Source organism: Setaria viridis, chromosome 5 (genome assembly GCF_005286985.2).
Source record: "Setaria viridis chromosome 5, Setaria_viridis_v4.0, whole genome shotgun sequence".
NCBI classification, from domain to species: Eukaryota; Viridiplantae; Streptophyta; class Magnoliopsida; order Poales; family Poaceae; genus Setaria; species Setaria viridis.
In genome coordinates, this window is record NC_048267.2 from 11,287,819 (window position 1) to 11,305,564 (window position 17,746).

A 17,746-nucleotide genomic window follows, 5' to 3' on the forward strand; every position below is an offset into this window, starting at 1 on the left:
GACAGCCGACGCGTCATACGCCTATCGCTTCAGGCTGCCCGGCGCACAAGCTGCGATGGGATGAGCATCGCCATCGCCCATCGCCTCCTTTCGATCGTTGTTGTTGTCTTGTTGATATGCTAATGCGACACGAGTCGCGGCGTGCAAATATCTCACACGCTGTGATCTGTGATCTGTGAATAACTGAATATGGAGCTAGCGAACTCAAGTACTCAACAAATCACAAGTTCAAGATGGACTCACCAGCCGTTGCTGCGTGGAACTGAGCGCAACCTTCCAATGGGCGTGAATTCGCGTCATTGCGTGTTTGTTTTTACCAGGGCTTCACTGTACGTGAATGAAAACGGTAAAGCAAGAACCCAACAACGCTTGACGAAAGATAGCTATGCCTCGACGACGTCCATTCCTTTAGCCGCAAGCCTCGGTAGCCCACAGGATGGGCTTGCCAAACGAGTGACCGCACAGCGCAAGGATAAGACCGTGGCGAGATCGATCGACGCGACCTGACCGACGTGACGCGGACCGGGCAACCGGCCGGGCGAGGAGGAGGACGACCTTCCCTACCGGCCCTGAGGTGATCGCGCAACAACTACAAGCGAGCTAGCCAGGAAGATCAAACGATATGGCAGCTTCCTTCACGGCAGCAACGGTGCTTGGTTGGTCACTTGGACAGCGTCTGTTGGGTCTAGCCGCCGGTGTGGAGTGTGGTGACACTTGCTAGCTCCATACATGCACTTGCAGATATAAAGTTCACTCCGCTCAAGGACACGGGCATGCAGCCTCACACGGTTGCTGGTTGGCAACTTGGCACACCGCTCCGCCGTCCATCCATGTCCACCCACCTGCCGAGCGCCACCACCATTCAGATCAGAAACAGAAGATGGGTGCAGATCACATCGGTTGCGTTGCGAGCTCGCACAGGCAGCAATGTCCAGCTGCAGGTGCAGCGAAAGAACCCTAACCTTTGTCATACCTATGAGCTCAGTGAGAGATCAGAGATGCCTGCTGCGCACTCACAGAAAAAAGAGAGATGGAGATAGGGAATCAAACAGGCAGCAGCGGTACTCTCTGAAACAGTGCCCAGGCCGTGCGTCGTCGCTCTGCCTCTGCAGGAGCCCCCACCCCACCCCGGCAACCGAATCCCTCTGCAGAATGCAGATGCCACCGCACTGCTCCTCTCTCTTTGACCGGAGACGAGACACCCACCTGGCCACCTCTCCCAAGCCTAGGCGCCAAGCACCAACGCCGTGGCGCCGCTGCACTGTACCTGTACTGATCCACCACGCACACAGCTCACTGGCCAGGGCAGCAGACACAAACCAGCACAGTGCCGCCGTGCCGGTGGTGTGCTGGTGGCCACCGGCACCGGCAGCAACGGCAAGGCAACCCCGATAGGAGACAAAGCTGCGGCCTTGGCCCCTGCCGCCGCCTTGTCCGTTTCCCCGGAATAGAAGCCCCCAACTCCAACGGAACCCCTGTTCAAACCCTCCCTCCTCTCCTCTGACACCTGCCATGCCCCCACGCCGCCTGCGACCTTCTTGTACATCTTGTCCTGCTCCACCCCGCAACACCGCCTCCGGACCGCTACCTCTCCATCAATCACCCTTCTCCCCCCTTCCTTGTCTTCTTCCTCCCCCTCCCTCCACTACAAATTGCCTCGCCCACTCCCCTTGTCGCCAGCCAGTTTTTGCAGTTTGCACCAACGAGAAGTAGCTTCGGCTAGCTAGACAAGCACACAAGCAAGCGAGAGGGTTCTTGGGGGCGAGAGAGAGCGGATGGTTAGCTGCGCTGCTTCTTCTCCTTCTTCTGCTGCTGACATGGAAGCGGGTCAGGCGGCGGACGGAGGCGCGCTGGCGGTGGTGGCGTCGGTGGCGGCGGCGACCGGCGGGAGACCAGGAGTCGCGGGGGGAGGCCGGGAGCCGGAGGGCCTGCCGTGCCCGCGCTGCGAGTCCGTCAACACCAAGTTCTGCTACTACAACAACTACAACCTCTCCCAGCCGCGCCACTTCTGCCGGGCCTGCCGCCGCTACTGGACGCGCGGGGGCGCGCTCCGCAACGTCCCCGTCGGCGGCGGCACGCGCAAGGCCACCCCGGCGACCCGCCGCAAGCGCACCGCCGGTGGCACGCCGCCCGCTCCCGCGCCCGCGCCCCTGGTGGCGGCCCTGCCTCCGCTCACGATGTCGGGGCCCCACGGCGCGCTGCTGCGGCAGTACGGCGGCCTGCCCTTCCCCGCCCCGGCCCTCGCGTCGCCGCTCGCCGCCGTCGACCCCGACCGCCGGCTGCTCGACCTCGGCGGCAGCTTCAGCTCGCTGATCGCCGCCGCGCCCCCGCTGGACGTCGGCGCCCACTTCTCCGCGGGGTTCCTGGTCGGCGGCCTCGCTCCTGCCCTGGCTCACTCGCCGGCTGCTGCTGCTGCTCTTCCACCGCCGCCGCCGCCGCCTCAGCAGGTACCCCAGGCGCTGCCGGAGGGCCTGATCTGGAGCATGGGGTGGCCGGACCTGTCCATCTAGGCTGGAGCTTCACCTCTCCCCCGGCGGCGCGCCCCGTGCAACGTCGATCGGTGCCCCGACCAACGACTACTGCTCGATCGTCTCTAATCTAGCCTTCTCTTTTAGCCGTTTCTTTGTTAACAGTAGACTGTAGTGCTGCATCCAGGTTATCTTTTTTGGGAGCCCAAGTGGTTTAGGGATCAGGAAAGAGAGCTGTTCTTGGGGTAGTTCAGGAAAGAACTGTGAGTCTGTGAGAATGATCTGAGGATGTGAATCTCTGCATGCTCGTTTGCCTGCATGGGAACCTGCAATGCATGACCAATCGACGCTCCTACCATCTTACATGAGCGGATTGTTTTTTTGGGGAACCAATGAGCTGGTTGTTGCAGTGCTTGTTCTAGAATGAATCTCCTTGTTTGTCATTTGTTTTTGTAGTTCTTCAGCAAATCCATCTCTAATGACTCGTGCTTTTCTTGCTAGTTTCATATGGAATTATGAATTCGTTTTCTTCAGGATACAAATCTAGCTTGTAGTACCTGCTCAGCAGACAGAATCTGAACAGGGAAAGCCCCCATCCCCTTTTGGTTCCTTTGCACCTGTTTGGCTGTTTCCTGTTTATTTCCCTTCCCGAGTGAGAAATGCCAGAGGCAACGGCCGTGAGAACAATCTGTTTTCGAACACAAGATGCAATCTGATATAGACACATGGAAATTGACATTTCGGGAAACCGACTCGATTTCTTTGTTCTAAAGCAAAAAAGTTGACTTCTGTTCACTTTCAGAGTTTCAGCGAAAAATAAAAAAAAGGATCTCTGAAAAATTACGGAAAGCTTGAGTTCTGGGCTTTTACAACTCTTGCTTCTGTTCTTTCTGTTCGCTTTTTAGCCCATATCGGCAAACCCTGCAAGTACAAGCCCAAAGCTCCCCACTTGTGCGTTGTGCTTTTCCGGCCCAGATGGGATCGCGGATAACAATCGCGGTGCCACGCATCTCGTCGTCACAACTCACAAAGCCGTTGGCGCGCGCGCCCGCCGCCAAGCACAACTGCAAAAGGCGCCGCCGCGCCGGCAGTCGGCTGCCGACCTCTCCCGTCAGTGCCGCGTGCTTCGGCAACCGTGCCATCCTGGATGCCGGCGACCTACAGCTACGACCCATGGCCATGCCTCGGTTTGCTCTGCGTTTGAGTGGTTTCCCCGGGCTCGTAGCGCGTGATGATTCGCAGCGACACGAGTCAACCAAAAATAGCGTGGCCTCGCGTTCGCTGGCACCAACCCGCCGAAACGGCGGTGCCGTCCTTAGCTGCCGCGGCTGCGTGCAGCCCTGGCCCCCTTCCCTCTCGTCCGTCGCGGCCCCGTCCGTCCCCACTCCTCGAGGTGGGGCTCCTCCTGTTCTTCAGGTGACCACGACGAACCGAGCAAGCATTTTAATTTTGATTGCTGCGAGTCCATTGATTGATTCGTGTTCTAGCTATGTTAGTTAAAAATCAAGTGGTTAATATGGGTGATCGATGTGCCATGGCGGCAGGACGTGGTCATGGAGCCCCAGCCCGGCTCGCCGGCGTCGCCGCCGTCCTCGTCGTCACCAAACAGTGCCGAGGTGACGACGACGCCATCCGAAGAGATGCCAGCGCCGGAGGAGCCAGTGGAGGACGTGGAGGTGGCAACCGAGCAAGAGCCGGGCAGGAAGTCCACCTCCTCCTCGTCGTCGTCCTCGTCCGCGTCGTCGGCCGAGAGTCTTCGCCACGTCGACGTCGTCGAGCTCGGCGACACGTTGGTGCCAGCGCCGGAGGACGAACAAGCCGTGGCTCATCCCTTACCGAGCGCCGAGGGCAAACCGGACGCCGGGTCGACGCTGGAGGACGAGCAAGCCGCTCCTCCCGTAGAGAGCGCCGGGGGCAAACCGGACGACGGGACGACGCCGGAGAACGACCACCAGGGCGCGGCCACCGTACACGGCGCGGAGATCAAGCCGGACGACCGGGCGCTGCCGGAGGACGAACAGGCCGCCGGTCCCGCCGTGGACAGCGCGGAGGTCAAACCGGACGACGAACGGGTGCCGCCGGATGACGAACAGGCCGCCGCTCCCGCCGTGCACAGCGCGGAGGTCAAGCCGGACGACTGGGCGACGTGGCCGGAGCCACCACCTCCGGCCGTGGACTACTCCTTCTCGTCGGACGGCAGCGCCGGTTCCGGCGCGGCGCCCACCTTGCCGACGACGGAGGTGCCGCAGGTCCAGACGATGCCCAAGCTCGAGGGCGCCGCCGGGGCCAGCGAGTTCGACCCGCAGAGGATCCCGGCGTCCGTGTTCCAGACCAGGACGTCGGTCTCGCAGGCCGAGTGGAGCATGACGTCCAACGAGTCGCTGTTCAGCATCCAGGGCGCCAGCGACGTCGGCGGGCCCTACGCCGGCAGCCGGTCCCACTTCGACTTCTTCTACGACGAGGCCATGGCGGCAGCGGCCGGCAGCGCGGAGTCGAACTCCTCCAAGCTGCCGAGCGTCGCGGAGGGAACGGAGCCGGCCGAGTCCAAGGAGTTCGCGGTGCCGGGCAGCGCGAGCTCGCAGGCCAGCGCCGGGAGCGCCGCCAACGCCAAGAAAGCCGCCGTATTACGGCACCACGAGAGCGGCTCCGGCGGCAGCTCGAGCAACTTCTCCTTCGCCTTCCCGATGTGCGCGCCACGATCCTTACCCTCCCCTGCCTATATTGATTGCGCCCTGGCCGTTCCTGACCACCCGTCGTCCTCTTCGTCCGCAGACTGGCGCCGACGTCGCCGAAGAAGAAGGACCTCGTCAGCAGCGCGCTGTACCAGCCGCTGGAGAAGGAGTGGGAGCCGCAGCCGGCGCCGCCGCCGATGGAGCCCCCCTCGTCGGCGTTCGTGGAGATGACGACGGAGGCGGAGCGGCGGGGCAGCACGGGGTGCTGCTGCTGCGGCTGCTGCTGGTTCGATTGCTCCTGGTCCACGTGCTGCGGCTGGTGGCGGTGTTGCTCCTGCAGCTGCTGCTGCTCCTGCCCCAGCTTCTGCCGATGCAGCTGGTGCCTCTGCTCCTGACACAACTGGCGGGAGATCGATCTCACTTAACTTACTGACCGGATCATTTGACCCGAGAGAGAAGAGAAGGTTCGCGCCAAAACAGAAGAAGCCTTGTCGCCATGGGAACTTAGAAGGGTAGGCACCGTCTCATGAAAGGTAGAGATCCCATTCGGCAGCTCCTGCTTGTGTTTTCGGAGGATTATTTGGAAGATGGGTTTGGCATATGCACATCAGCTGACACAGAGTATACGGTACAGGGTACGATGTTGAGATGGAATGGGAATTCAAATGCATGAATTTGTTAGGTTGGTATATTGCTAACCTCACCTGATTAATGGCCAATATTTCTCCTTGTTCCATGTTACATTAATAAAGAACGTATGAGTAACAGCTAACAAGTAACAGCAAAACACAAATACAATTTTCAACAGGTAAAATGTTTTTAAAAAAATGATGGAGAGACCAGAAATATGAGGTAGACCGTAGACCAAACAGATATAGAACCATACTTGCTGTGCACAATATCGTGCACAGTACACCAGTACATGGCTACATGCGAGCAAACAAACCAGCTCCCAGTTCTGTAGAGGGGGCTGCTATGTTAACAAAAACTACCAGTCACACGCTAATATAGGTATCAAACTCAAAATAGCCTACAAGTAATGTATAGATGCAGGATTACTTCCAAGTACCCCATTGCCATCTGATCCCTGAAAACCTTTGCATACAAATCGACATTGCACCTTGACGGACTGCATCAGCTGATTCAGCGTGGAAAAGGACAGTCACCTCGCACAAAGGTGTGCATATCTGAAACAATCGTGACAGCTGAAAATAAAACTCTGATTGAGGCACATGGATTAGGAGTTTCTTCAGACAACTTTGGAACTGACTATCTGTGCATAGGGCGAGGCATAATGTCAGTTGACATGAAAATCTTGGGGCCAGCTTGACCTCCCTGATGCTAGCAAGCATTCTCAGAAGATAATCTGGGTTAACTGATTCAAGAAGATCATACTGGCTTGCAGACTCAGGTAGCTCAAGCTCCAATGTCCTGATAGCTCGACTATCTACAAATGCTGAAAACAGGGAGCTAAGATCCAATGACTCTATGCGAAGATCTGTCAAACTCACAAGACCATCAACTTGGGCAGTTGCACCAAGTTTCTCAATGGTGAGCTTCAGAGTAGACAAGGATGGAGTATCCAAAATGAGCCTATCTGGTCGAACACATTTCAACTCTAGAGAGTACAAGTTTGGCGCATGGACAACCAAAGACCGTGGGACATTTGATACCTCCCAGTGGCAAGTGTTCAGTTGAAGAAGGTGAATCTTAGGGTCCTTGAGCCCTCCAACTCCTATAAGATTAAGACTGCGAAGGCAAGGGAAGCATTCATTCAATTGGTCGAGGTCTTCATCATCTAGTCTAATGAACTCAAGCGTCAGATGAGTCAGATTTGGCATTTTCTTGAGCCCATCAACAGAAAGCCATGCATTTTTAAGGCCCAACTTGATGAGACTGTGACCTGCGTGGAAACAGATCACCACATGCAGGATTAGCCAGTCAGACATCTAGAGTTAAATATACTATGATGGATGGGTTCTTCATCATGCACATAATAAATCTGAGAAATGCCGAAACAGGTTTATTTGCTTATCAAGTAATCACATCAAGCATTGAGCTCAACATTTACTTAGGCTATGAACAAAAGATGTTACCTAATCTCTCTTTCAAAAAATTTAGGATACGGCACTCATATTTATATTGCCTAAGTGACATGTAAAACCTGGACCAACATGTCAGTGAGGCATTGAGCAGCAAATTCTGAATTTGCTCTTTTTTTAAGTTCAGATTACACAACGAAACAAGCTAGAAAGAAGTTCAGATAGTACATATAAAAGATAGCAAAATATTAGGATATGTGACGGCCTAGAAAAAGAACAGCCACTCAACCAATCTACAGACCCAGGTACCATTTTGAAAGGCAAAGAGCATTAGGTCAATATATCCTCATTTCTGTAGCATCTGTCAACAAGCCTACAGAGCTAGGCTGCACTTTAGCTCAAGTTTAGCTCCTTCAAAGTTCAAACAGAACACCATAAATTATTCTATTAATAAAAAGTTAAACTACAAAAAAAAAGTTCACAAGGCCACAACCTTTGTTGTGATTATGAACGACTGATCAAATGCATACACAGAAACACAAGTACTATTCGTTCATGTTGTATTGTGGCTTAGATTAGTAAAATAGTGGTGTTCAATCTACGACTCGTCCTTACATCAAGCATGGCATGACAGACGGCAGAAATAGCAAACTAATCAAACCGCAATCTCAGACAGGAAAAGGGAGCGCACAGTAGTGGGAGATGAGAAGGAGCGCCTCCGCTTTCCTCCAGCACGCCTGCGGCCAGTAATCGGCGATCTCCACCTCGCGGAGGACGGGCCCCGCGGCGGTGGCCGCCCACGCCGCCACGGCCTCCCCGCTGGTGAGGTGCAGGTCGTCGGCGTCCTCGAACTCCCCCTCCTCCACCCACGCCGCGTCGTCGGGGGAGCCCTCCCCGTCGGCCGCGTCGAGCGACAGGGAGCGTAGGTGCGGCCCGAGGAGCGAGGCGAGGTTCCCGGCGGTCGCGCGGAACGCGGGGGGGCCAGCACGGCCCTCGCCGCGGCGGCGGCGCGCGCAGTCGGCGGCGCGGAGGCGGGCGCGGGGGCAGAGGTAGGACGCGGCGAGGAGCGCTCGCGAGGCGAGGCGGCAAGATGCGATGTCTCCGGCGTCCGCGACGCGGCCCAGGACGTCGGCGAGGACCGCCGCCGGGAGGGCGTCCAGGGAGTCGCCGGAGCCGGACATTTGGGGATGGCTTCTGCCTTCTTCTGTGGTCTCTGTTTTTTTTTTTTACCGGGTTTATATTTCACCCTCCGGACATTTGGGGATGGCTTCTGCCTTCTTCTGTGGTGTCTGTTTATTTTTTGACCGGTTTTATATTTCACATAATGATTATATTCCAGTTCTTACAAAGACACTTTGAAGAAAAAAAATTACAGCCTAGTTCTTGCAGAAAAAAAATTACAGCCTAGTTCTTGCAAAAAAAAATTACAGATCCTCCGGTCGTCCTCGTCGCCGGCGATCGGAGCAGCCACAGACACACTCTCGTCGCACCAAAGGTTGGAGAGGAGACACATCGAGCTTGTAACTTGAAGCCGACCTCCTTCTCGGCGAAGGAATTTCATAATTTTTCACTGCCACCAAGAACAGCACGTCTAACACATCGACATACTCTATAACCATTGAACGCTCTAGCAGAAGAAGATGACCATCGGTCATCACATCACCGAGAGTCAAGGGATATGGTGCCTCAAGAACTACCTGCGGTCTCGGCTCACCAGATAACAACACAACCCGAAGGGGAAGTAAACCACCAAAATAGGTGGGAGACAAAATCCAACTTGATTTCTCGGCACGTTGGTAGACATACCTCCCAAGACTTCCACTGGAAAGACCCGCCACACTGCCGACAGAAACGAAGGAGGGACAATAACATGAGCAGGAATGTGTCACTATCCAAGAATAGACTATCCTCCATGGATTCTCACCGAAGAAGGCAACATCAGGCTTGCTGACACAAACGCAGGCTCCACCACCGTCACAACCGACGACTCTCCAGAGGAACAAAAGAATCAGTGGCCATCTATACAACGCCACCAGTACACCTACCCTGCTATTTAACTATAGTAGATGCAAGGAAACTATAGATCCACCGTCGATTCGTTCGATCCCCCTCCCCCTCCGACGCCGGCGAGGGTGCCAGAGGCGAGGATGACGACGAATTGGCGGAGAAGACGCGGAATCACCCTAAAGTCGCCGCTGTAGCAAGGGGAAAGAAGGGTCGAGAGGGGCGCTCCCCCCTTCTTCTGTGGTCTATGGTCCGACTGGATGATGTTCTGGGTCCGGCATGGTTGAGGAAGGCCGAAGCCCAATCCAATATCATGGGCTCTGTTGGAGCCCTACTGTCCATCAGCCCGGCCCATCCAACAAAAAGCACCCGAAACCCTTAAAAAAAAGGAAAAATAGAAAGAAAGAGAACAAGACACAATAACAAGCCACCAGCAATGTAAAATTCTCTCCCAAAGCAATATTAGCAAAACACAACCGAATCGAGATTCAGTTTCTAACAAATTTGCCGCATTTGACCTTTCCACAACCTAACACGTGAACGGGCCTCGTCCGAGGCAGCGGCGTAAGGATTGGTGCTAGACTGCTTGTTCACGGCTAGGCGATCGACCTGGCAGTGGCAGTGGTGGAAAAAAATTGCATGCAGTCGGGCTGCAGACGGAGCGCCCTGCAGTCCGTCGCGCGATGCCCTCCGCGTGGGATCGGACGGAGGCACCCTCGCTCGGCTCGATAGTCGCTGGCTCATTTACGTATGCGCCGTCCGCGTGGTACTTTCTGTCCGCGGCTCGCTCGGCTCGCTCATCATCGCGTCCGCCGCGATCCTCGCGATCAGTTGCCCTCGGCTCGCGTAATCTCGTGATCACATCAGTTGCCGTTCCTCCTGCTCGTCTCCACGGCCTCCTCCTCGGCCGCCTCCACCGGCACGTCCCACTCGCCGTCGTGGAAGGCGCGCACGTACGACTTGGAAGGTGGGCATCTTCGCCTCGCTCCAATTCTGGACGTGCATCTCCTGCCGCTTCCTCTTCAACTACCCCGGCAACGGCACCGTCATGCCCATCGACTGCCGATCCAAGGTGACTACTCTCTCCATTGTTTCTTTCATTCGTTCGTTCGGACATTCCACAACAACAATTAGCAGGTACAAACGTCAATGAGCCATACTTGTACAGACGAATAATGTTGTTACATATAATTCCCAAGTGCAGGAAGCTAGGAACACACACGCTCATCAGATGCCATCTTCCTCTAGAATCGTTGGAGAACCTGGAGCAAATGATCAGCAGATAACTCAGGTACAGTTAGCTTTTTTTTTGTTTGATGATTGTATACGCCCTCCGTCTATTTTTAATCCGTGAGCACATTTACATGCGTGAGCACATGCTAGGTCGCACATAATACAGAGAATACCGAGTCGATCACCACAGAAGCAATGGCGAATGAAACGCCAGATGGGGTAATTGAAGCAACTTGAATAATAAAATTCAAGTGAGATCATAATATTTCATATTTTTCTAAGGCACCTTTTAACTCTACACTCATTATATAACAGGTGGCCGATAAAGTTGGACAAACTTTGATTGTTCCTGAAGTTGGAATGTCTTTCGAATCCGAGGAGAAAGCTTATGATATGTACAACACATATGCAGGCAAGATTGGGTTCAGTATTAGAAAGAGCGACATAAAGCGCCGAAAAGATGGCAATATCTGTCACAAACATATAGTTTGCAATAGTCAAGGTCATGGACAAACAGAATCATCAAAACACACTACAAGGACAGGTTGCAATGCTCGTGTTCAGTTTAGTGTTAGCAAGGAGGGGGTGTGGACAGTGTATAAGGTTGTGCTTGATCACAATCATTACCTGGCTAGTCCAAATAAAAGGCAGAAGCTGAGGTCCCAACGAAGTGTTGAAGAAGCAGACAAGAAACTAATTGGCCAAATGAGAGACGACGGGATCAAGCCAGCTCAGGTGTTTGAGTTTATGGTACAATTTTATGGAGGAGTTGACAAAGTGCCATTCACACGGATGGATTGCAACAATGAGATTGGTCGACAGCGCAAGAAGTTTTTGGAATCCAATGATGCACAGACATTGTTGGAATACTTGAAAAATAAGCAAACAGAGGATCCATCATTCTTTTATGCCATTGAAATAGATAAGGAAGATGGTAGAATGGCTAATTTCTTTTGGGCAGATGGTCAGTCTATCATGGATTACGCATGTTTTGGTGATGCCGTGTCTTTTGACATCACGTTTCAGACTAATAAGTTTGAATTGCCTTTTGCTCCACTACTGGGAACCAACCATCACAAGCAGACAATCATTTTTGGGGCTACATTATTATTTAATGAGACTATTGAATCTTTTGTTTGGCTATTTGAAACCTTTCTAATAGCAATGTCAGGCAAGCATCCTAGTACAATTTTTACTGATCAAGATGCGGCTATGGCAGGCGCAATTGCTTATGTATTCCCATACACAAGCCATCGTCTTTGTTTATGGCACATTTATTTAAATGCTGCTAAACATCTCAGTCATGTAATTCAAGAGCATCCGGAGAAATTTCTTCCTGATTTTAAGAGATGTGTGTATGAAGACAGATCTGAGTTTTACTTCAAGAAGAAGTGGGATGAATTGTTGCGGGACTATAAACTTGAGGACAATGAATGGATGTTAAACCTATATGATTTGAGAGCAAAGTGGGCTGCTGTGCATCGTGACTCATTTACAGCTGATATGAACTCCACTCAAAGGAGTGAAGGTATGAATAATGTATTCAAGAAAAGATTTCGTAGAAAATTGGGTCTTTCGGAGCTCCTTGAAGAATGCGAGAAGGTTTCTGTTAGTCTTCGTGAAAATGAGTTGGATGAAGATTTCCAATCACGTCGAAAGAGCCTAGTTACTTGCATCCCTCTATTGAAGACCGCGGCCGATTCATATACAAGGAGGATGTTTAAAGAATTTGAGAAAGAATTTGAGGAACAGTTTTCATTTTCTTGTAGATTGTTACCCAGTGAGGGCTCAGTTTTGACATATATGGTTACACATATGTACTCTGACTATGGAGCAACAGTTGTATTCAACAAAGCAGATTTGACCATTGCATGTGCTTGCCGAAAGTACGAATCCATAGGTATGTATACAAGGTTTAAATTGCAATAGTATAATTTCTAATACAAATTGCTGAAATATGACATCCACATCTTATAGGTATATTGTGCAAGCATGCGCTCAAAGTGTTCAATGTAAACGATGTTTTCATGTTACCATCACAATATATACTGAACAGATGGACAAAATATGCAAAGAGAGGATTCTATATTGAGAAACAAGGATCTGAGAAGGAAAGTTTGAAAACCCAAGCTGCACGTATCGCACGAAAGGCAACATCCATTGCATTGAAGTGTTCACGGTCAAAAGAACTTCTTGATTATTTGGAGAATGCAATAGGTAATTTGGATTTGGAAGCAAATAATTCTCTAAGCAAGATGCAAGAAAAAGCTAATGAGGTTCCTCCAATTTCAATTGATTGTGCTACAAACATATTCAGAGGTCAAATATCATTTAGAATTCCTCGGGTGGTAAAAGGCCCAAAGAGTAAACAAGGGACCATCTCCCTTGAAAAGAATAAAGGGAAGAAAAAGAAAAGTGGTAGAAAGAAAGGTAATGATCCTACCCATTTTAGGATGTTTTCCTTTTTTTGTTGCATTTGTATTTAACTTCATATGTTTGAATATAGGGCAAGATTCAATAAATGCAGCAAATAATAGATACGAAGGATGTGAAGATGCTGACCTAGAGCAATTTATCGTAAGTCATATGATTTGGACTATATTCACTTTTCATATTTGATTTACTTACATGTAACTTTTTATAAACAATTTCATATTCTATCATACAGGATCTTAACGATGGTACCATTGATGGTAGCAGCACAATGCCAAACTTTGCAAATAATGTGTACGGACAATCTTCCTCCATGACATCTCCATTGATCCAAGAAGGATATGCCAATATCTCAATGCCGCACTTTACAGTTGGTGCTCCGTATATCCAAGGAGGATATACAAATCTATTACTTGGAGTTGATCAAGCTGCCACATTACAGCCTGCTGTTAAGAAATTAAATTTTGATGGAGTGCCAAATCAAGAAAACAAGTGACCTTGTTGTGTTACACAGAATTTTATTTTTCATTTGTGCTGTGTTGGGATCATATATTTGTTATCTATATCAGTTATGTAACTCATTTATATTGTTTGAGAATTATACATAACAACATTATTTGTTATTTTCATTTGCGCTGTGTTCCTGGCTTCCTGCACTTGGGAATTATATGTAACAACATTATTCGCCTGTACAAGTATGGCTCATTGACGTTTGTATCTGCTAATTGTTGTTGTGGAATGACCGAACGAACGAATCCAAGAAACAATGGAGAGAGCAGTCGCCTTGGATCAGCAGTCGATGGACATGGCAGTGCTGTTGCCGGGGTAGTTGAAGAGGGCAACTGATCGCGAGGATCGCGACCGACGCACGATGAGCGAGCCGAGCGAGCCGCGGACAGAAAGTACCACGCGGACGGCGCATACGTAAATGAGCCAGCGACTATCAAGCCGAGCGAGGGTGCCTCCGTCCGATCCCACGCGGAGGGCATCGCGCGACGGACTGCAGGGCGCTCCGTCTGCAGCCCGACTGCATGCAATTTTTTTCCGGCAGTGGCAGCGCCGCAGCAGGGATCGGCACGTATCGCGTATTCCCATCCATTGCCATTTGGCAACACAGGATGATATATCCGGCCGGCCGGCGCTGTCTCCATCCATCCTGCGCTATTGCGTTACTGGTCGCAGGTCAATGCGAAATACAATAAAAATAAAATGAAATATTCGTTTAAAAAAATGAAATAGATGACCAACTGAAAGGCCGCGCTTGTTTCGTTTTCGTCCCTGCCAGTGTCAGGCGCGCAGACCAACATCACCTCGGGGGCTTCCCTGCAGGCCGCCGCCGGCGCCGGCTGGCCCTCCCCGTCCGGCCGCTTCGCCTTCGGCTTCTACGCCACGGACGGGGGCCTCGCCGTCGGCGTCTGGCTCGCCACCGCGCCCAACGTCACGGTCACGTGGACGGCCGACCGCGACAAGGCCCCGGCCACGGGCGGCGCGGTCCGGATCACCAGCGACGGGCGTCTGGTCTGGGCCGGCGCCAACGGCGGGGAGAGGAGCCTCGCCGTGCCGCCCCAGCCGGCCGTCGCGGCGGCCATGCGCGACGACGGCAGCTTCGTGCTCTACGGCGCCAACGGGACCGTCGTGTGATCCACCTTCACGGTGGCCACGGACACCCTGCTCCCCGGGCAGGACCTCGTGCCTGGCGCGCAGCTCTTCTCCAGCGTCTCCGACACCAGCTGGGCCACTGGGAGGTACCGCCTGGCCAACCAGCTGGAAGACGGCAACCTCGTCACGTACCCCGTGCAAACGCATAACAACGCGACCTCCTCGTACTGGACACCGGCACATTCAGAAACGGATTCCTCGTCACCCTGCGCCTCGACGCCACCGGCGTGCTCTACCTCACGGGCAACGGTGGCAACTACACCAAGAACCTGACCAATCCTGGGGCTGCGCAATCGGCCGGTGAGAAATAAGTCTTGTACCGCGTCAGGATCGACCCCGACGGGGTCCTGCGCCGGTACCGCCACGCCGTGGCGTCCACCGGCGCGTGGAGCACCGACGTCGATTGGATCGGGCCGAGCGACCGGTGCCAGGTCAAGGGCGTGTGCGGGCTCAACAGCTACTGCGTCCTCGACAGCGGCGTGCAGCCCAGGTTTGTGTGCCCGCCGGGTTTCGACTTGATCGACGCCACCAACGCCGCGCTCGGGTGCAACGAGACCACAGGCGCCGGTGACTGCGCGGCCGCAGCCGCAGCAGGTCTGACCATGACCATGGCGGCGATGCAGGACATGTGGTGGGCGGACACACCTTACGGCAGTTTTGTGGGCGCGGCCGACTGCCAGGCCGCCTGCATGGCCGACTGCCTCTGCGCCGCCGTGCGGCTCAACGGCAACGACGGAACGTGCACCACGCAGAAGCTCCCGCTCCGGTACGGCCGCACGGGCGGCGGGTACACGCTTTTCGTCAGAAACGCCGCGGGGACGGCGGACCCAGCGCTCGGCGGCAGGGGACCGTCACCGCGTCGGGCGCGCGGCCACCATCGCGCTGGTCTGAGTCGGGCTCCTGACGTGCGTGTCGTTGGCCGCGCTCGTAGCGGCGGCGCGGCTGGCCTGGGCAAACCGGAGGGCCGTGCAGCACAGGCGCCTGACGGACGCGGACGAGGAGGAGGCGGCGGCCCTGAGCCTGCGGTCGTACAGCTACGGGGAGCTGGAGCACGGGCGGCTTCCGGGAGCCGGTTGACCGCGGCGCGTTCGGCACGGTGTTCAGGGGCACGCTGCACGGCGGCGAGGGCGAGAGAGCCATCGCCGTGAAGCGGCTGGAGAAGGTGGTGGAGGAAGGCGAGCGCGAGTTCCAGCGGGAGGTGCGCGCCATCGGGCGGACGAGCCACCGGAACCTGGTCCGGCTGCTGGGGTTCTGCCACGACACGAGGGCGCCCACCGGCTGCTGGTGTACGAGTACGTGAGCAACGGCTCCCTGGCGGCGCGGCTGTTCCTCAACAAACCGTGCCCGTCGTGGTCCGAGCGCGTGGGCATCCCGCTGGACGTTGCGCGCGGGCTCCACTACCTCCACGACGAGCTGGAGAGCCGCGTGATCCACTGCGACGTGCAGCCCCAGAACATCCTGATGGACGCGTCGGGGACGGCGAAGATCGCCGACTTCGGGCTCGCCAAGCTGCTGCTCCCGGACCAGACGCGGACCTTCACGGGGGTGCGCGGCACGCGCGGGTACCTGGCCCCCGAGTGGTACCGCGGCGCCGGGCCCCTGACGGTGAAGGCGGACGTGTACAGCTACGGCGTCGTGCTGCTGGAGACAGTGACGTGCCGCCGGAGCATGGAGCTCGAGGAGGCCGGCGAGGAGCGGACGATCATGGAGCTGGCGCACGAGTGCCTGGTGGCAGGGGAGGTGAGGCGGGTGATGGGCAGCGTCGACGACGACGCCGTGGAGGCTGCGGAGGTGGAGAGGGCGGTGAAGGTCGCGGTGTGGTGCGCGCAGGCCGAGCCGCAGGCGAGGCCGGCCATGAGGACCGTCATCCTCATGTGGGAAGGGCACCTCCTCGTCCTGATGGATCCGATCCGGTGGTGTTGTCACCAGTGGTTCAGAACCCACACAGCACGTCACCAAACGAACTGCAAAAAATAAGCGCGGTCCTAGAAAATACCCCTGCCTGCACTGAGGAGAAGAGGAAACGAACGTGTCTGAAGGGACAGTGAGGCCGAAGCCCAGCCCAATTCCACGGGATCCCTGGGCCAAGTTCTCACCTCAATCCGCAACGAGTCTGCAGCCCAGGTGCTCAACCGGCACCAGCGATATATACAGGTCCTGTTCGGCATGATTCCAGCTCTGGGTGGAGCTACTCCACTCCACAACTTCAAAATGAGGTATTTGGCTAGATGAGTACTCTCAGTTATAAAAAAAGACCAATTTTAGTGTGAATGGTCATTGTTGCCCCTCAATTCAGGTCCCACTTGTCATCCTCTTGTCTTAAAGTAGGTGAGAATTAGAAGAAGCTAGGAGGACCTCGGTGCAAACATTTTCTTTCAGCTCCACACCCACCGCACACCTGGGGAGAAAAAGAACCAAAGAATATAGTATTTATTATATTTAATAACTGAAAAAAGGGTTTCATTTCAGTGTTCTTCGGCTGCTGCTCTACTCTGGTTTGGCCACGTCCAAGCTGCTAACTTTTCCCAGTTCCCCTACCATTCGTTCACGCGTTTCCCCCGCCGCGGAGAGCAGAGCAGATCTCCTCCCTCATCATTCACGTCGCGCCGTCGCCACCAAGCACCGCAATTCCTTATGCTTTCCCATCTGCTACTCATGCCATTGCCCATCCTGCCCATCCCCCACTTCCTCTTCTTGCTCTCCCCTGCGACGAATGGAGCCGCCGCCGCTGCTGCTCCGACTTCTCCTGCCGCTGGCTTCCCTTTCCTGCCTGCTGCTCGCCCGCAGTAGTGCAGGTCGGTGTGTCCTCGGATTTGTTTTTGCTGCTCAAAGTGGCTGGCCTCATCTTTCAGGTGCTTCGCGTGCAGCCGCCTCTGTCGACCCCGCGCTCAGGGCAAACCCGTCGCCGGCTGCACACGTTGTGGCACCCCGCCGCCGCGCTGGAGCGCGCCGTGGCATAGCAGGATCCCATGGTGGGTTCGAGGATGGGCAGCGCGAGGGCGGCCTGGATGTCGTAGATAGGCGCGTAGCTGATGCGCGCGTACTCGCCGGTGCCGTACTCGCTGGCGCGGCCACGCCCCGCGAGCGGCTCCGGTGGCGGCGTGACCGGGCGGCCCCGGCGGCAGCACGGGCGGCCTCGTCAATAGCGCGGCCAGGCCCCGGCGGGGGACGACGGTGGGCGGAGGTCGGGCGCGACGCGTGGAACGGGCGTGGGAGGCACGACGCGAGGGCTATC

General features: G+C 54.8%; 4 protein-coding genes and 1 pseudogene across 4 annotated transcripts; 4 read left to right on the forward strand and 1 right to left on the reverse strand.

The window, feature by feature from the left end:
- Positions 1-344: 344 nt before the first annotated feature.
- On the forward strand, positions 345-2,968 carry LOC117859020 (uncharacterized). The gene has a single exon (XM_034742187.2). The coding sequence runs from the start codon at positions 1,776-1,778 to the stop codon at positions 2,508-2,510; it is 735 nt and encodes a 244-aa protein (XP_034598078.1). The 5' UTR covers positions 345-1,775; the 3' UTR covers positions 2,511-2,968.
- A 1,042-nt stretch (positions 2,969-4,010) lies between these two features.
- LOC117859018 (uncharacterized) lies at positions 4,011-5,970 on the forward strand. Its single transcript, XM_034742185.2, has 4 exons — positions 4,011-4,519; positions 4,592-4,708; positions 4,742-5,154; positions 5,241-5,970. The coding sequence occupies exons 1-4, from the start codon at positions 4,022-4,024 to the stop codon at positions 5,533-5,535; spliced, it is 1,323 nt and encodes a 440-aa protein (XP_034598076.1). The 5' UTR covers positions 4,011-4,021; the 3' UTR covers positions 5,536-5,970.
- An 18-nt stretch (positions 5,971-5,988) lies between these two features.
- On the reverse strand, positions 5,989-8,405 carry LOC117859019 (F-box/LRR-repeat protein At4g29420). The gene is made up of 2 exons (XM_034742186.2): positions 7,874-8,405; positions 5,989-7,043 (listed from the first exon to the last, which is right to left on the reverse strand). The coding sequence occupies exons 1-2, from the start codon at positions 8,361-8,363 to the stop codon at positions 6,196-6,198; spliced, it is 1,338 nt and encodes a 445-aa protein (XP_034598077.1). The 5' UTR covers positions 8,364-8,405; the 3' UTR covers positions 5,989-6,195.
- A 2,209-nt stretch (positions 8,406-10,614) lies between these two features.
- LOC140222783 (protein FAR1-RELATED SEQUENCE 5-like) lies at positions 10,615-13,348 on the forward strand. The gene is made up of 5 exons (XM_072293917.1): positions 10,615-10,638; positions 10,735-12,319; positions 12,397-12,849; positions 12,926-12,996; positions 13,088-13,348. Exons 1-5 carry the CDS (start codon positions 10,615-10,617, stop codon positions 13,346-13,348), a joined length of 2,394 nt encoding a protein of 797 aa, XP_072150018.1.
- Positions 13,349-14,439: 1,091 nt separating this feature from the next.
- LOC140222968 (G-type lectin S-receptor-like serine/threonine-protein kinase LECRK2) lies at positions 14,440-16,499 on the forward strand (annotated as a pseudogene).
- The last annotated feature ends 1,247 nt before the right edge of the window (positions 16,500-17,746 follow it).